We start from the raw sequence: 19,221 nt of genomic DNA, 5'->3' as shown, positions 1-19,221 counted from the left end.
GTTTATAACAAAAGTATTTTTTAGGTAAGGGATCAAAAGTTGCACAATAAGGAAAAAACGGCCTCAACAAAATCTCTCTACAATTGCAATTCACACGCTTAACATAAATAAATAGTAATACCTCTTCTTGCATAATTTACATCCATATCTTTAAACTGCACCATAACAAAATCGGAAGACTTGAACAATATACTATCCACAATGTCTTCACGTTTTGGCCCCACAGAATCGGTTATTTTCTTATGAGCTGCATCAAGCACTAAATCGCACTGCAGGAACAAAAATGTAAATTAGTCAAGTATACCTTTTTTGTTAGAAGTAATTATTAAGTTAGTCTATTTTCAGTATTGCATTAATGTCACATGCACACATTAGGCAAAGTCACGTGGGGTTAATTGTCCAAGCCAGTTAAAAAAAAAAAAAAGTTTTTCACAGTAGAAAATTTAAGCTTCATTTTTCTTCATGCATCAAATAGTAGGGAGTAATACTAACAGGCGCACAAGGAGTTATGGTGGCTTAGATATGCCAACTGCCTCACACATTTTGCACTGAAAGCCAATATTACTCCTACTTCATGCTTAAAGAAGGCACGGCTACTGTCTGCCTAGAAGTCTGGGCAGAGAAGCAATAGAGAAAGAACCCCCCTCCCCCTACAATACTACATCCCAGCTGATGTGGGTAGCTCCAGTGCCAAAGACCCTCCCCCTGCAGCACCACTACTCCATGAGAGCGATCATGCAGCGTTAGACCCTTCAATGCCACAATCTTGTGATGCATTTTATGGGTAAATGCCTTCAGTCCACATAGGCACAACACCACAAAAATGTAAAAGAAGAACAGTGACCCGTTTACATCACCGATTAATGATCAATCTCACTGATCAATCTTAATCAGGCCTAAACTTGTCAATTACAAAGGATATAATAGCGATTATTTTTTTTTCTTTTAACCTAATAGCCAGTGACCTAATTTGATCACCATCCCTATCACTAACACTATACAGTAACCCAACTCCAACATCTAACTGAACCTAACACAGTCACTACCCACTAACAGGACCCTGGTACTATATTTTACCCCCAGAATAACTGCTAGGCAAATTCACTAAGCTGTTAGGTTAGTTATTTGCATGTTTGAGACATCCAAATCACATTTCAAAGATTAGCCCCAGACCCAAGGAAGGAATGACACCACAGATATTTTAAAAACTGCCCCAGAACGCAAGGGAGGAACTTCAGCAAAAAAAAAAAAAAAATTCCACGTGTAAAAAATGATGAAATAAATGAAAAATGCTTTTATTTTTTCTATTGGAAATGTGCTGGTATGGAATCTGCTGCATGGAACATGCCATTATGCCTCTAATCAGAGTCCCCGAGTTGTCTAGTTTTTTTGAAAACAGTTTCGTGGGGTTCAATTGAAACATAGGACCTTTGCTGCCTGAAATGAGACGTGGGCCTAGCAAAGAGATCAGTCAAAATTCCAAGCTTGAAAACTAATGTGCATGTTCCAGTTTTGATCCGGCACGACTATGCAATCTACTCTAAAAAAAAACCCCCAAAAAAAACCTTGCATGTGATGTGTTAATAAGAAACCACAAAAAAACCCTCACATTTTACTGCAATGTTTGGTATAGGTTGGCACTAAAATGGTTGAATAAAAAGCCCGTAGTACTTTGAGCTGCTAAATTAAAAAAATATATATACATTTTGTTTTGTTTTTTTCTAGCTGCTATTAGGGCCCAACTCACAGCTTACTACATTTAAAAAAAAAATCTTGCTTGGAAACACTGATGAAAATCTTTTACATTTAGTGAAATTACCTTGGCCTCTAAGGGGCTAAAAAGAAAGAGGAGACTCTTACCTTAGGACTATAGGTTTTAAAAACTCCTTCGTATACATTGCCATTTTTCACATGAACTTCGCACTTTGAGCCCTAGAAAGATAGTCAATGATTTTATGACATTACTTTTGATTTGTGTGGGACTTCAGTAAGAAACGTGTATTTATTGGAATAAAGCATTCTGATCTTGGTCTAACCCTCCACGTGTTAGGACCAAGGAGAACGGCACATGACTTCTAACAGGATCACAGGGACAATTTGGATGCAGTTCACAGTTTTTCATCTTAAAATTAGTACACAAATATCTATCTTGTATATACACAGAGATGAACTAAATAAGCTTACAATTCAATGTATATAATATTTAAATCATCAAAATAATCAGAAATTACACATGTACGCTTACAAAAACGATTTCATCAACCAGATAACATTGTACATTTTGTAATTTTTTTCCCATATCATTCAACCAGCATTTAAGGGGACTTAAGGTCACTCAACAGCATAGGTGTGAAGTAAACATACACCGAAATGAAAATTGGGGGCCGAAATCGAAATTTCAGGATTCACTTGGCCGAAATTTAAAATGACCCCAACCTTAAAAAAAAAAAAAAAAAAAAAAAAGCCACACTTTTATTAAAAGTAAGTAACACCAGAATTAGACCAAAAAAAAAAACAACATTAATATATATATATATATATGATTAAAAGCAATCACACTCCTATCATACCCAGATTCCAGCATGTACTGGCTGACTTGGCATGACATGGTGTGATTGCTGTTATATATATATATAGAGAGAGAGAGAGAGAGAGAGAGAGATATATATATATATATATAGAGATATAGAGATATATATATAGAGATATAGATATATAGAAAGACTTCTGCAGGGTTCCAGCTGTGCGAGCAGCTTCCCTAGCCCCCCCCCCAGGGGAAGAAGGAAGGTGGCAGAGTCATGTGATGTGCATTCACATGACTTTGAGTTCCTGCTTTTCCTGGTCAGTACAAGAGACGCTGCTCACACACCGTGCGACCAACGCACAAGTAAGCAGCCCAGCCCCTGCAGACAATTATTTTTGGCCATTTTTTTTTTTTATTATTGTTTCAGCATTTTGACGATAATGCCCGTTCCGGACGATATATTTCGGCCACCGATATATCGGTGCATCACTAGTGTGAAGGCCTGCATAAGATGGTCTCACGCAGGAGTTCAGACATCAAATTACGTAACTATGCTCAGCTATGAACACATCTAAATTGTAGAAACTGCGTAAAATGTACCAGTAGTCATTTGTGGACCTGTGTTAAAAACAGATCCAAATAGGTGTGACTACAGTACTGGTCCCACAGCACAGACTATACAATGTTGAGATTTAACCATCAGTTACTGGATGACACCATTTTTATTTTTTTTCCTTTAGTGGAGACATTGGTTGACTATACATGAAAGGGGAGAACAAAAGGAAACCTGCATATTACAGTTATATTAAACACGTATTAATGGGGACAGTAAACATTGGATACTATCAATACATCTGACCAACAGCAGCAAACTATCCTATGCCATTTTGTCCAAGGGCTCTTAAAACATCAGACCTTACTTAGTCCTCATGCCTATGCCATATAAGCTTACATGTATCTCTTCAGCCGGAAGGCTATTTCATTTATCTACCACCATCTATGAGAAACAATGCTCTTTATGTAAAATAAAATAAAACCTGCCATATCTATTTTAGTCTGTGGCTTCTTGTGCTTGAATTTTCCTTTGCTTGGAAGAGAAAATTCATAGCTGAAAATGTCTTTTCCTTCTCATTCCTGGTAGCATGTAGTAGGAGAGATAGCCCCGCCTATCCAGGTAGGGTAGGAAATAATAAAACTCCCGGAACCTCCCCCTTACCCTCAGTGAATAACAAAGGTGGACTGAGAACTCAAGCAATACAAAATGTTATTAGGGTGGGCATTGTGCTAACAGGAAATGACAGACATCCCCAGTGTCATCCCCAGTAGCCATTCCTGGGATCTTTCTGGCTCTCACTACCCAGAGCCTCCCCTTGATGTTGTGAGACACACGCTTTTGATGGAGAAGTGGGATTTTCCCCAGCAGTGACCCGGAGAAGCGGCTGTTCACCTGGGGGGTTCCCATGCATGCTGGTAGCATGTAGTAGGAGATCCAACAAAGCAGCAGGGAGGGAACGGGAAATCTTCACCTGGAGAATCCTCAGACCGATAGAGTAACCAGATTTTCCAAAACTGGATCATAGACAAGCCAGCGGCCTCTGTCCAAGATGCTGAGACAGCCGTGGTGGAATGAGCTCATTAAGGAGGCTCATTTCCAGCCTTCGCGTCAGCTTTCTAATGAACACAATCCAACAGGCAGTAGTGGGTTTAAACACTTCCTTTAACTTGAGCCTGCAAAGCCAATCTAGATGACTTCTCCAGGAAGTTGTCTTATTCAGATAAATTAGCTAGCATCTGCATACGTCTAATGCTTAGAGGTGGAACTCCTTCTCATACTTTGGATTGGGATATACTAGTAAAATAATGATCCAAGAGGGAAGTGGAGTAGACACCAAAAACTGGAGGTAGGGAAAGACCAACACAATCTTTTCCTTCTCCCCTAGCTAAAGTAAGAGCTATGGATGATGTCTTATGAGGAATTGTACAGATATTTTGTGCAAAGATTGTAAAGGTGTTGCAGTTAGCTGGAAGATTATGATACTTAGATCCCAGAATTCTATAGAAAACCACTTGCTTAAATATGTAATATTAGTAGATTAGCAAAAAGACACTAGTGCGGTCATCTGTATCTTCAGAAACATCTAAGATGTTGATCAATAAAGCAGGGCCTTTAGATCTAGAAGAGCAGGCATACAACTGAATATCATAGAGCTTGTCATCTCTGTAGACCAGGGTCAATCAGCATGTTCACCAGGGCTTCAATCGTCAATAAACTGGCTCTGGATGCAGAATAGGTCCAGCCTGATCGCTAGACTTATAGGTCCTACCACAGATAGACAGACCAGATCAGGAAACCACATCTATAGGCCAAACGAAGGTAATCAGGATACCAAATTCCCCTCAGTCTTCATCCCAAGCTAAGATGAGCACACGACCCATCAGATCAGCACCTGGTCAGACCTCGAATATACACAGAGAAGCAGCCATATTCAGAATCCAAAGAACCAATTCTCTGCTGAGAAAACTTGTCTTGAAATTGCCTGAGCTCTTGACTCATCCTCAGGCATGATTTTCATCCTTTCTGGGCTACTGGAGAAAAATAACACACCTACCCTTAAGTGATGGGGGAAAACCCAGAGGTAGGGGGGAGGTTCCAGGATTTTTATAATTTCCTGCCCTATATAGAGCAAAGCTCCCTCTCCAACTACATGCTACTGGGAACGACACTGAACATACTCCTGCCCTGTACTTCTTGCTTGTGTCCAGAATGTTCCAACTCTCCCATCGTTCTATCAAGATATATAGAAACCATACTATTTTTTGGAATATACGCTACAGAGGCGGAACCCTTTCAGATGCTCTGCGGTGTTTTTTCTCCTAATAATGAATGGTGTATTGACCAGTAAAACTCAAACAATCTGAAATATATTTCTCAGCTGTTTAAGGCAAATCTATAAAGATTGAATATCACATTTAAATAATACACGTATAAAATAAATGAATACTTACAACAACTGAGGTGAGAATATGGACCATTCTCATGTTTGCATAGATACCATCAAACGAAATCTAAAAGAAGCAACATTATATATAAACCATATATTTAAATATATATATTGATATTGATACACAATTAAGTCCCAAAAGGGAACGCATTCCTAAAATATCTTATAACTTAAATGGGTGCATGTTTTCTCATGTTCCAACTAAGACAGATTGATTTCAGTAGGAAGAACCGTGGTCTCAGCTAGAAGCAAGATTGATCTGCATCAATTTAACTTTCAAATCGCACCTTTTATGCATTACATAAAGCACGCATTTATTGAAAATGAAAATTTCCGTCTGCCCAGAATCAAGATAAAATGAATCTTCTGATAAAGAGTTGTTAACCTTTGAGTGCCAGCCAGGTAACTGGTGATTATTGCTTATAAATAGTTAACCTCAACTTTCAAGCACTTCAATCGTTCTGAAAGAAGAGGGGGGGGGGAGCAAGTTTTCTCAGTCGGTAAAAGCCAATCTGGGAATTTGGATTCCACCCGTATTTTCATGTTAAGCGCGTATTGGAGTCCATTTCGAAAGATTTTAACAAAGTCAGCTTGGTGATGCATTGCGAGGAGCACAAATTCCTTACTTTAAGAGCCTACAAAACACTCTGTGTCTCGAAAGCTGAATCCTTAATGCAGCAAGCTCTAGAGCCAAAGAAATCCCTTGATCTGAAAGCATATTTTTATTTATTTTAATATTCCCCAACACCATCCTACAGTGAGCTCATATAGAGGCTTAGCATATCGAGCTTTAGTCACCACAAACATTCAGAAGTCAGAAGCACTGGTAAGTCGGGGGGGTGTTGTATGGGGGCATAAGGCTTTTCTGGAGGCAGAGTGTCTTCTTATAATCGAGTTGTCTTATAATCGAGCAAATACGGTAGCAACAGGAGACCTAAGTGCACATGTTTTACATTTCTTATCTGCTATATTAGTAGGTTCCAAAAAAAAATAATTCAAGTACCGGTAGGTAAGGAAGAGGTTTGCACGAGTTTCTCTTAGTTTATCCTTTCAAAAGTCTAACGCAAATGTCTTAAACACTACCAAATTGTTTGCAAAAAAAGGGGGGTTATTAAAAGGTGTTGCTTCACAGACGCTATTAATCAATTAATCACGTATGTAACTAAATGCAGAATCATTCCTCGAGGTAGAATGTGCAAACTATTTCCAGAAATGATTCCTTAGTCGTGTGACAAAACCAGGCACTAGCATATTGTGATCATAGAAAAAGAAAAAATGTAAAAGTTTGTGTTTAAGTGATTCAGCTTTCAGAAGAATAAAATGGACAGATTAACCAAGGCATATTTAGAATATAAATAATAAATTAGTGGTCCAAAATATCTAGTTTTTGTGAAGACTTCAAAATGTAAAGGTCAATATTTTACTTACAGATTGTGGGGGGCCTTTTCCACTGCTGCGTCCTCTAAAAACAGAAGAGAAAAAGGAAATTAACCACTTTTTGCTTATACAATGACCTCTTCGCTTATTATTATTAGTTATTTTTTTTTTATAGTGCCATCAAATTCCGTAGCGCTGTACAATGGGTAGACAGGACATAACAAGTAGTATATAACATAACAAATTAACTGAAACAACAGGTGCCCTGCTCAGACAAGCTTACAATCTAGAGGCATTTAGGGTGAATTACACAATAGGTAAAGGGTAAAAGTGCCAGTGTAAGGGATGGAGCAGCCACACTAATGTATTGCATTAGAGGGACTTGGAGAGGTGAGCTTAAGGAATATGGGACGGCGTTAATGTGCTGCGTTGTAAGCGTCCTTAAAGAAGTGGGTCTTAATGCCTACAATAACCAAGCGAGAGATTATACCAATGGATCTGAGGGGCGATTCAATGCCAGCATCGCATCAGTATTGTTTTCCTTGGCAAACAATTTAGAGATTCGTAGTAAATAAAGCCACGGTACGAGTTTCCGATAAAAGACATGATATCCCGGCTCGCTGTACCTTAAAGGCGCACTGTATGGTGGCCGTGCCGAGAGATCACAGCCTCCTTGGAACAAATCGGCAGGTCGGGACACCAAGGATAACCTTGTAACTGGCCCATTGTGGGGAGAGGGGGTTTGATGTAAAATGTATTCATGTAAAATTCCCAAGTGAAGAAATACATTTATATAGACTATTTTACGTTGATAATGTAATGTACAAGTTCTAGGTTTTTTCGCAGTCAGAATGCTTGGTTTGTAACTGTAAAAGCAAACAGAACACATTGCCAAACCCACAGAAGTACGTATTTTTTTTTTTTTAAAGAGCAGACAATGTCGGGTATTTCCCTGGGATCATTCGGGCACTCGCCATGTAGCTATTTGGCTGCATCCCTTTTCTGCACCCCCTCGCCACAAATTATTCATGTGAAGCTGCTGAGAAATACACCAAAAGTTTGTTCAGCTGGATCAACGACTGAAGAACACAAATCGGCACATGCCAATTACAGATTTCACCCTGATACCTGTACATTCATAACACAGGGAACGGGATCACCCCAGAGTTATTAAACAGCACACGGGAGCGCTCCCAGGGGAAGAAAATTCCAATAAGAATGCGGAGTGAAAACTGAATTTCCTTGTACTTTTGAACATTGGAGTGTTACATCAGAGGATCCCCTGGGATTATTTTACTTTATGTATTTTGTGTTTTATACCATTTCGTATGTATTTTTGTATATCCTCTGTAACCATTATTTTTGTATTAAAGCACTATGACCATTCTTGCTCAGATCAAATCTAAATTAACCAGCTATGTCCAGCTGGGATAGCCAGAGTTTTCAAGTTTTTCTTGGGGGGGGGGTCAGGGAGTTATATTGTTAAACCTTAAGTAGAACTTAGTGGCTGCAACTCATGGTTGTGGGCTGAGCAGCTTTGGCATTAAGGGGTAGCTGCTCTGGGCCCTGCAGGGAAAGTGGTGAGCGAGTCTGCTGGTTGGTTTTCCCATTAACCCTTTTATGCCCACATTCCCCCTATTTAATGTTGTGGTGAGTGCCAGCAGATAAGCGGTGGCTCCTGCTGCTGTCTGGGGCCTCAGTTACAATATTACTTTCCCAACAAGCACATGAGGTTTTTTTTTTTTTTAATTTACAGGGCACAAATAATAAAATGCCCATAGGATATTTGCAAATACCGTATTTATCGGCGTATAACACGCACTTTTTTAACTAAAATATTAAGCTGAAACCCTACCTGCGTGTTATACGCCGATAAATCCTAGAGCCAGTGGCGGAACTAAAGGGGTCGCAACTGCTACCGGGCCCTGGAGTTCTGCCAGTCAGGGGGGCCCAAGGGGTGCCGAGCGGTTGCTGAAGACGACCGCTCGGCACCTCTCGGGCCCCCCTGACTGACAGAAATCCAGGACTCCTCTGCTGGCGGCCGACGCCGCCTGCCTCAGCCTCAGCCTGCCTCAGCGCTTCAACTCCTGTGTTGGAAGCGTGAGGCGTTTGTCTCGGGTGCCGGCGCTCAGCAGTGAAGCGCCGGCACCCGAGACAAACGCCTCACGCTTCCAACACAGGAGTTGAAGGTAAGTGACCGGGATGGGGTTAGGGAGAGAGAGGGGAGATCCTGAGAAGGGGGGTTAGTGTGAGTGTGTCTTACTGTGTGTGTGTGTGTGTGTGTGGTTTCCCAGATAGCAGTGATTCTGATGAAGTTTTTTTTGTTCAGTTTTTTTGTTCAAAAATGGGGGTGCGTGTTATACGCCAGTGCGTGTTATACGCCGATAAATACGGTATTCAAATTCAGGAAGAATCTATGCATATACACACAGCACTGTGCAAAAGTTTTAGGCAGACGTGTAAAGAAAAAAAAAAAAGTAGAAGTAATTTGCTCAACAGAGATGAGCGGGGTGGGGGGTATAGAGTCAGTGTGTCTACCATATTGTAGTGACAGATGCAATATGTATTTGTGTTTAACGTTCGATTAACTTTGTATAGTTTATATATGTGTAGTGTTAGTGTGTATGTGAGTTGTTCAAAAGTGTGCACTCGTGGTGTTAGCATGAACGGGCACATGGTTGGTTGGTGTGTGCGTGTGCGTGTGCGTGTGCGTGTGCGTGTCCGAATGACATTAGCATGAGTGTATATGTCAGCATATAGTATTAGAATGTGTGTACTACTGTATGGTAGCAGGTCTGTTACTGTATGGTATTACCATGAGTGTGTGTGTCAAGGGTGAACCTAGGGTGAGTGGCACCCGGGAGATGGAGAGGAGCAGGGGACTGCTTGATGGATCCATGCTATGGGGGTCACACTTGTTCCAGCATGAAGGACAGGCACAGTGAGCTTCATTTCAGGTAGCTTCATTTATGAGTAAATAATTTACTAATGCATTTATCAACTTTATTTAATGAACATTGAATTGATTTTTCTCCATTCAATCTATTTAGCGAAGTAATATTTATCAATTAACGTGATCAATAAATGTATCATTTACCAGCTTATTAAATGGATTCATATTTTCACTAAATCATTATTACTTTATTAAACAGATCATACATTTTCCAAGTATTTAATGTACTGAAATACTTTATTGACATATTTTTCGAGATATCCATCTTAAGAGTAGGATATTTTTCTGGAGCATCACCTTAAAATGAGAGGGGGGTGACAAACTTTATATATTAGCTTCTGGAAATGTAAGATATCTATATATATCTACATCTTTTTTCTACAGTGTTAATAAGGCAAACTAGAAAGCAACTATTTTGTAATATGTAGCAGGTTGTATTGACTGATGGCGTACTGACGGCATCAGCTGCTTCCCAGCAGACACTGGCGGCTCCTTTATGGTGGACAATTGACAAGACATACATAAATTGAGAAAGAAAAAGCAAGCATATCCTTCCTGTACAAAGCTTTTGTTTGGGTAACAATATTAGTGTGCAATTGGCACAATTAAGAAGTTATTTTAAGTTTAAACACTACGTATTGACAGCAAAATATAAAATGAGGCAGAGGCAGCCACAAAGCCAATTGTTACAAACACCGTCTATCACGCGGTACATGTGATTTGTTGGGGGTCAGGCTGGCTCCTTGGGGACTACCTCATCGACTTCACCACAAACGGATAGTGTGTAACATGCACCGGAACGTGCCACTTAATTTTTTCACAGGACATACTATTACATCCAAGAGCTCTATGAACTAGTTTCTATGGCAAGGGTGTCCAACCTGCTGCAGGACTACATCTCCCATAATGCTCTTTCAGCTAAGGGGCTGGCTGAGGAGTATGGGAGATGTAGTCCTGCAGCAGCTGGAGGGCCGCAGGTTGGATGCCCCTGTTCTACGGGAAACACTAATGTGTTGAAGCGACAGCATGCGCAAACGAAATCAACATCTCCCATACAGGACAGCGGTGCATGGAGTTCTTAATAGAAAACTGGCACCTTTGATGTCTATGGGACAAAGCCAATGAGTTTTGAACCTTTTCCTGGTAGCGTCCAACTGGTGTGATGGAGCTTGCACTTCACAAACACTAATCTTAAGGCACTGGGACATTTTGCGTTCTTCAGAATGCAGGTATTACCTCAAAGACAGGAGACAAAATATTACATCCTTCTTAAGAGATCTCCCTGTCATCGACATCCAGCATAGCTGCTCTGAGCATTGTTCCAATGTAACAATAATGCTATTTTTACACAATCTTACTTAATTGTGCTAAGAAACATCAACAAAGTGCAGGATGAAATTCAAATAATCATTGCTTAGAACCCCAACACGCCTTACTAACATCTTCAATTTGTGTAGAGTCTTTCCTGTAGCTAAATACAATTGAAAGAACTTACAGTGCGTAAAAAGCTGCCGGTCCAATCATACAGAGAAGCGTATTCAAACAGGCCCAATCACCCACAGAGGACTAACAGAGAGAGCCTAGAATAGCACAGTACACAGATCAAAACCCACTCCATCAACCTTAGTGGAACACATGCATCTAACCGAGCGGTAACTCAAAGATAAATTAAAGTAACCGTAGTAACGGCAAGTTACAGCCGCAAAGAAAATTACTAACACATTAGAAAATAAATGACATTGTTTAATTGCACGTAAAAGGTTGTGTGTACACCTGCATCAAGGAAAGCTTTGCCACGACGAACCTCAGGTAACAGCAGCTCTGATTAATGTGTGTTAAGAGTAAAACTTACACACAACACACCATCGAGGAGAGGATTCTGCACAAGCACATTGTCCACATTTAGAAACAAGTATACAGTATAAAAGCCTTGGTCATCACAGCAAAAAGCAAAACTACAAGAGGTATGCAACAAAATGCATGTACATAAAGACATCTTTAAACGGGAAGTGCCGTGGAAGGAAACTCAGAGAAATAAAATATAGTATATGGTAATGCAGCTTAGCGGACAAAAACTTGCCTTTCATTTTGCTCTAATGGACGTCTGACTGCAGACATGGAGGCTGACGCGGTTGTCAGCTGTGATATTGTGAATGGCTTTCCCTGAGCCGATTCTTTATGGCAATTTGAATGAAGTCTGGATTATACAATGCAAGGTCTTCCCCTATAGATTGCCAATAGTCAAGGTGTCATGTTGGGGGATTAAGACTGAGACATTCTACAGTTTACTACAATGGAGTATAATGAGGAGTCAAGGCCTAGCAGACTGGGCTACAATAATACAGCTAGAATAATATGTAAACATACAAAAAACCAAGAACCATAAAAAAACTAAAAACATTTGTAAACATATTTTAATCTCATGAGCATTGCCCCTCCAGAGCCCCCCCCCACAGGAAAATGATTAGGATCCCTTTATATAATGTTTCCATTAACTGAGTATTCTTTTGTTTATTGGAATGCAGTATGAGAATTGACGTGCAAAGCAAAAGACAGTTTGCCCAGTAAATCGCTTAAACCAACTTGTGAAATGATTATGAACTGATCCATATGCAAAACAGGAACATTTATGAATAACCAGCCAGCCATCTTGTTCCCCCAAGATATTCTACAAACCCAACAGATTGCCAGTGATCTGAATAGTTATAAAACTGGCAACAATAACTTGACCAAGAAATATAGAACCATTCATGGCCCAAGTGAAGATTCCCCCTTTAAAAAGTAAAGCTTTCTGTGGGTGCAAAGCAGCTTGTCAAATGTTTTTACGAAAGGATGCAGAACCCAAGTCAAATAGTTGCGTTTATTTTTACTCAAAGAATTAAACTTCTTTCAAACTATACACGGTCTTAAAACATTTTGCCCAAAAACATTAATTATCTGAAGAGCAAAAAGTGGTGCTTATAAACTGAGTCACTTTAAGACGTTATGATTATCGAGCTCAGAAAAATCTGGCCAGTAAAACAAGTTTTGATATCTGGCTCTGTACTCAAAAACATTTGATTTAAAATTGAAACAGTGTGTACACCGTTAGCTTTTATTTGGGGGCATCTACATTGAAAAACGAAAACCATTAAAGATTTGCACATTGCCTCCATTTTAGGATATCAGTGTTATGTTATTGTTCAAGCACCCGACTCAACACATTATTTTTAGTATTTTGTTGCAAATGCTTTGATGATTGCCTCAAATCTTTTTTCTTATAGACATTAACAGATGCTGGGTGTTTTCTATGGTGTTACTCTCTGCCTGTCCTGTTGGTTTCCGAGTGTTTTACTTCAATGTTGTCTTCAAGGGGGGGGTAACGCTTTAGCAATGTGTTTGGGATCACTGCCCCACAGCACGGTGAAGAACCTTCAGCTGTAGATGCCCAGGTCACGACACCAGCGCCACAAGGTCACTCAGCTGAAGTAACATGCAGTTCATTTCCTTCTCCACACTTTCCACCCCTCGGATACAGGTTCATCTTCGGTTTACCAGTTCCACAGCCAGACATATTTCTGTAGTTTTTAGCACACTGTTGCCTGGCCTTTCTGTTCTTGAAGCTAATCATTGGTTCCTCAGCCATTCACTACAGCGGCCTTCCAGCTTGTTTAGTACGGCAGGGTTCAGCTGTGTAGTCGTGAAAACTAACTGTATACCACATAGTTGATTGACATACCAAAACAAACTAAAAATGTATTAGCATGAACCAATGCAATAAAACACAAGTTATACTCTGCACTTTACCTTCAGTCATTGTTTCATTTCAGACCCAACGTGCCCTCAATCTCAAGAGAAAACCATTATTTTGCTATTCATATTCTACCGGGAGAACGTAGGAATCTTTATGGAGCTGCTAGAGACTTATCAAAAGCCTACAAAAGTTCTATTTAAAGCAGGGGTGCTCAAACTGCGGCCCTCCAGCTGCTGCAGGACTACATCTCCCATACTCCTCAGCCAGCCCCTTACCTGAAGAAGCATTATGGGAGATGTAGTCCTGCAGCAGCTGGAGGGCCGCAGTTTGAGCACCCCTGATTTAAAGTATCAAAAGAAACTGGAAAAAATAAACATGGGCATCTTTTTAAAGTCTGAACGGTTTATTCCTGAAGTTTAAAGCTTTCAGTTGTTCATGCATACTAAAAAGGTAGAATAGATCACACATATGCAGCGGATAACCACATCAGCATCATTGCATTACAGTGTAACGAGAACAATATGATCTATGTTCATTAGCCCGAGTTTTAATTTTAAACAATATAACATTAATTTAGAACATTTCCTTTAGAACCATTATATGCTGATATAATGATGTATTCGGGGCTAGCAAGCCTTCCACACTGAGCAATGGCAAGTCCAAAAACTGACATGACATAAGAAAAATATGCTAGAACGGTACTATGAACCATGTCCGCCTACTATACAACATTTTGTAGCATGGGTAAGGAATTGCAACTCCTATAACTAACGTCTGCACAGTAGCTTTAGCCCAACTATAGTTTTTGAGCAAAAATATCCCACTGAATACCCAGATTGGTAAAATATTTCATTTCCAGACAAAAACACTAAAAAGGAAAAAAATAAAGATAAAACACTGCTATAAAATGAACGCATGGATAGAAGTCGATGATGTGGAAAGACTTTGCATTTAATCTGTGCTGGAGGTAGGAAACTATTTTCATTGCACTCCTCGTTTCCTGTTGTATGATTCAGAGCAAACTAAAAGTCATTAGCTTGGGAAGAGAGGTGTGCAAAGAAAATTCATTCCCCCAGATCACGAAAAACGCACACGCAATTTTACATTCATTTAATTCACGTCCTATAGAACCGAAACAATAACAAAGTTATTATATGCCCTGATAAAAAAATGTATCCCCTTAGAGGCAATAAAAAGTCATTGAAGTGTCAATTATTGCTACCTTTTTCCTACTAGATCTTGGCTTAGCACAATAGCAGCCATAGAGCCTTCCGACCAAGTAATCACTGGTGTGTTTGTAGCCAGGAACCTAAGGCAGTAACACGTTAAATGCAGCGAAGCCCCCACTCCTCCCGTCTACGTTCAGCCATATTGCAGTGTGCATTAGAAACGTCACCGCTGAAGCCATGCCCGAGCACACGGGGACACGGGGGGGGCCACGGGGGGGACCCGGGCACCAACAGGCAGTGCAGCCGCTGTCACACACAATCTCGGACAATGGCACACTTCATGGCCGCGGTGCGTTTCCATTCACATAAGTGATCGGGCTGACCTTGCGCCCGCACTTCTATAAATGTCAGCATTCCTATGTTAAAATAAATAAATCGGTGGTTGTACAATTAACCGGCAAAAGGTCAAACAGCGCGGATGGTGCTGCGGAAGGGAGACATTTAAATGCCATTACTGTTCGCCAGACAGGGGGCCTGATTCACATGCTTATGAGTAAGGGACCTGAAGGTGTCATTGTTTCACTCCGGGAACATGTATGACAAGGTGACGATATCAACGCGCGGATTTCTGAGCGATCGGAAAAGGTTTATTTGATCGTTTCTGTTAAAGAGGAAGGGGGATATACGATCCACGGCAAAGGGTGGGGGGTTTGGAGGGGATATTACGGTGGAAACCAGGATTGGATGATTTTTAGGAAGCAGCATAGAAAACATAAAAATGCGCAGCCGGCATAAACGCCCTGTCTGCTATTGGCGAGCAATGCGGATTAACCTGTACAATGCCAGAGGGGACAGCACTGCCAAGAGCCCATTGCAGAGAACATGGGAAATAATCAGCCATCGCATGCAGAGGGTAGAAAGCATGTGACCTCTGGGAAGCAATGGGTTAACAGGCTTTAAAAAAATGGGATCTTGTCCTCTACTGTTTTTAACCAAACTGGCCCACGCCTGGTAAAACACAACGATCCGGGCGATATGCTCCGTAACAAGACATGCCACTCCATGTTTAAAGGGCACAGATCCCGTGGGTGTCACACAGCTTGCGGATTACGCACGTCCCTCTCTACCGGCTTCCCCTACCTCCTAAAGCCAACAAGCTTCTTTATACAACATGTCCACGGTCGGTATACGTATACATGTATAAAGCACACATGCGGCATTTAACGTCATGCCGGCTTCAACACGAACTCACATGGAAAAAAGCTACAGCATTCTTGGAAGGCCCCACAGGCCCGTCGCTGGCCATATAGACCATGCGCCGTGCACTATGTACTGTCATCGGGACATGCTACCTTGCAGCGCGATCTGAAATAATGGGGACGTGCTACTCATCCGGCACAGCAGCGCCCAATGTTAGGGGGCTGGATGTGCATTTAATAATGGAGGTATGCGGGCTGTGCTGGGACACACAGCAGCGGAGGAAGTGCTGGGAAGGTAAGGAGAGGTCACTTGGGATGCGCCGGCCGGATGCGGCATTTAATCAAGGGCCGTTGCTCCGCAGGCCTCATTTTCAGGACGGGTAAGGCCTGAAACTGCCACGGCCGTGGCCAGCTGTGAAGGTAATGCCCATAGAGAACCAACGGTCCGAGCCTCCACCGCCCTAACCCGCAACGCCCTTTCTAATAACATGGCTCCCCTCATCACCCACCTGCCCATGTTCTGTCTTCCTCCAGCCGCCGGGACGCTGCCCCCGCCGGGCTTTCGGTTATTGCCGGCCTGCTTCATTGACATGACGGTCCCATAAACAACTGGAAATCTCCACCGCTGACGAACCAAATAAAACAGGAACGCGCTTTTCTTTCTCAATTAAAAAAATAACCAAGTAAAAAAGTTCTAGTTTAAAACAAAACGCCGAGAAATCACCACCGGGCCTACCACAGAAGTAAAGCCGGACGCTTGGCGCAGAGCCGGTGCCGGGATAAGTAAATGCTATTCCAGAGGAGCTAAAGTCTCCGCAGTTGCCACAGGCGAGCAAGACCAAAACAGTCTGAGGAGAACGGGACCGCGGAAGAATACAGCCAACCAACCACCGTTACTATATCCGCCAACCGAGTGTCTGCTATAGTCCAAAACACAAAGCTTTGGAGCCCGAACCGGTGAAGTAAACAAAGAAAAATGTATTTGTATACGCTTTAATCAAAACTACGAATCCAAAACGCCGCAGTAACAGGTATAGGTAAAAGGGGAGGCGTCTGGCAGGGAACTATTTACGGGAAGTCGGAAGGATACGCGGAGAGAGTAGAGCAGTGAGAAAGGTAGCACGTGAACCGGTTTGTGCTGCTGAAGTGGAAGTAGAGCTGGGAGGATGCCGAGGAGGCTTGTTTGTGATAGAAATAAAAGCACCAAAAAATCAATTTCCTTTAATTTAGGTGTATGCGTATATATACACCACTGTTAAAAGGTTTGGGGTCGCATAGAAATTGCCTTGTTTTGTAAAAAAAAAAAAAAAAAATACATTTTATCCATTAAAATAACATCAAATGGATCAAAAATGTAAATGATTATTGTTGCTGGAAATTGCTGATTTTGATGGAATATTTTTATAGGTGTACAGCGGCCCCTTATCACTCCCATCACTCCTGTATTCCAATGACAAGTTGTGTTTGCTAACCCAAGGTTAAAAGGCTAATTGATCGTTAGAAAACCCTTTTGCAATTCTTACAACTAGAAATGTCCTTGTTCTCCATTTAATAGTGACCTCAACCTTTTGAACAGCAGTTTATATAAGCTGTTTGGATATCCTCTTGCAAAATCATGGACATTAATATTTAGTTGGTACCTGCTTTGTGACTACAAAAACATCCACTCTTCTGGGAATGCTTTGCAAAAGATTTTGGAGCGTGTGTAGTGATTTGTTCCCGTTCTGCCATGAAAGGATTTTTGAGGTCAGGCCCTGATGATGGATAAGAAGTCCTGGCTCGCAATCTCTGTTCCAGTTCATCCCAAAGGTGTTCGATGGGGCTTTATGGACCTTGCTTTGTATGCTGGGGCACAGTCGTGCTGGAATAGAACAGGACCTTCCCAAAACTGGCGCTATGAAGTTTGAAGCAAAGCAATGACCAAAATGACAATATTTCAGATAAATGTAACCTTCTGTAGATGCATTTGTTCAGGGTCATTCTTAGCGCCAGAGAAGTCAGACAGCTGTCTGTGGTGCCTGGACCAGGTGGAGCCTACACTGGTCGTGGAGTATACTGGTTTGAGCATCAAAGAAGCTTCTTGTCTGGGGTGCCCTTTGGTCCAGAACTGGCCCTGTCCATGGAAAGCAATAGAGTCATGTTGGGATTAGCTATCTTGCATTTTAAAGCCCTCTCTGAACACCAATAATGAAGTACCTATGTGTTAGATGGGGTGCTTAGCCCCAAGGTCTAGCCAAAACCTGCAAATATGCACAAATATAGAAAAATCACTGAGATAGACAGCGTGATGTTCTCCAACGGCTGTGCTCTGCTTTTAGGGTCACCATCAGCCTTTATAATTATTATCTTTTATTTATATATCACCAACAATTTATGAAGAGCTTAACACAATACCTATATTCATAGCGTGGGGGTTATATTAGTGGCAGATAAGGTCTAGATGTAGTACTTACACAAAAAAGGACTTATTCACTAAAGATTTGGCTGCAGAGTTGCTGTCTCATCTCACAGATTCCACTTTATATTACAAAGGGCCTTCCACAGTGAGCTTCTGCAGTAAGAGTAGCTTTTATGGCTCTGTATAAAACATTTTAATCTGTGACATTTCTTAAACATCATCTCTCATTAAACTTTGCATTATATTCCGCTCAGCCCTTAAAGTGTAAAAAAAAAATGGGTTGGCCCTTGATAACTCAAAGTGAACTCAGGGAGTTGAAACAAGTATCCTGCAAATTCTGTTGGCAACTCTCTCTTTAGTGAGAAAACCTCACATAATATGTCAGGGTATCTGCTTGCTCAAGGGTCATTTCACTAAATGTTATATTAAGTTTCCAGCTGACGAGTAACTCTTAAGTGGATCTCTATTGCTCAGGTGGAAGTGGACTGTGAGCAGCTTACAGCCTCCCTTTAATTATGCCTCTGATTTAGCAATTGGCCCAGAACTGCCAGGGTTTTGCGTTGCTAAATATGTCCTTTGGTCCCTTGCAGTTGTACACACATAGTTTGATCCCCAACCACCCGTAAAGGAACACATGAGATGTATTCCAATAAATATATTACAAATGTTCTTAAATAAACCTGTTACTATTATTTATATAATAGACCTGGTATTGTGACTTAATTCCAGATATACTGTATGTTCCTGCTGCCACATATTGGGAGGGGTCACTTGACTTTTCAATTGAAAATGAAAGCAGCCTGAGATGACTTTCTTACAGTAGCTGATATTCTGCAACACACCTTGAGATTTCATCACATGTTACC

General features: G+C 41.1%; 1 protein-coding gene across 7 annotated transcripts in view; it reads right to left on the bottom strand.

The window, feature by feature from the left end:
- The window catches only part of ATXN2 (ataxin 2), a 37,805-nt gene extending 20,809 nt beyond the window's left edge, over positions 1-16,996 (bottom strand). For 3 of the 7 annotated variants that reach the window (XM_053473087.1, XM_053473101.1, XM_053473072.1), the window contains exons 1-5: positions 16,467-16,978; positions 6,955-6,988; positions 5,531-5,590; positions 1,861-1,932; positions 122-269 (exon numbers count right to left, since the gene is read on the bottom strand). In XM_053473087.1, coding sequence (XP_053329062.1) covers positions 122-269; positions 1,861-1,932; positions 5,531-5,590; positions 6,955-6,988; positions 16,467-16,549 — 397 coding nt within the window. In that variant the 5' untranslated portion in view covers positions 16,550-16,978. Of the gene's footprint in view, positions 1-121; positions 270-1,860; positions 1,933-5,530; positions 5,591-6,954; positions 6,989-16,466 lie in introns of all 7 variants that reach the window. The other 4 variants (XM_053473064.1, XM_053473079.1, XM_053473093.1 and 1 more) reach the window with 3 other exon arrangements.
- Between the last annotated feature and the right edge of the window lie 2,225 nt (positions 16,997-19,221).

Source organism: Spea bombifrons, chromosome 1 (assembly GCF_027358695.1).
Source record: "Spea bombifrons isolate aSpeBom1 chromosome 1, aSpeBom1.2.pri, whole genome shotgun sequence".
NCBI lineage: Eukaryota > Metazoa > Chordata > Amphibia > Anura > Pelobatidae > Spea > Spea bombifrons.
Note: the sequence above shows the minus strand (reverse complement) of the source record. Positions and strands in the feature narration are given on the sequence as shown.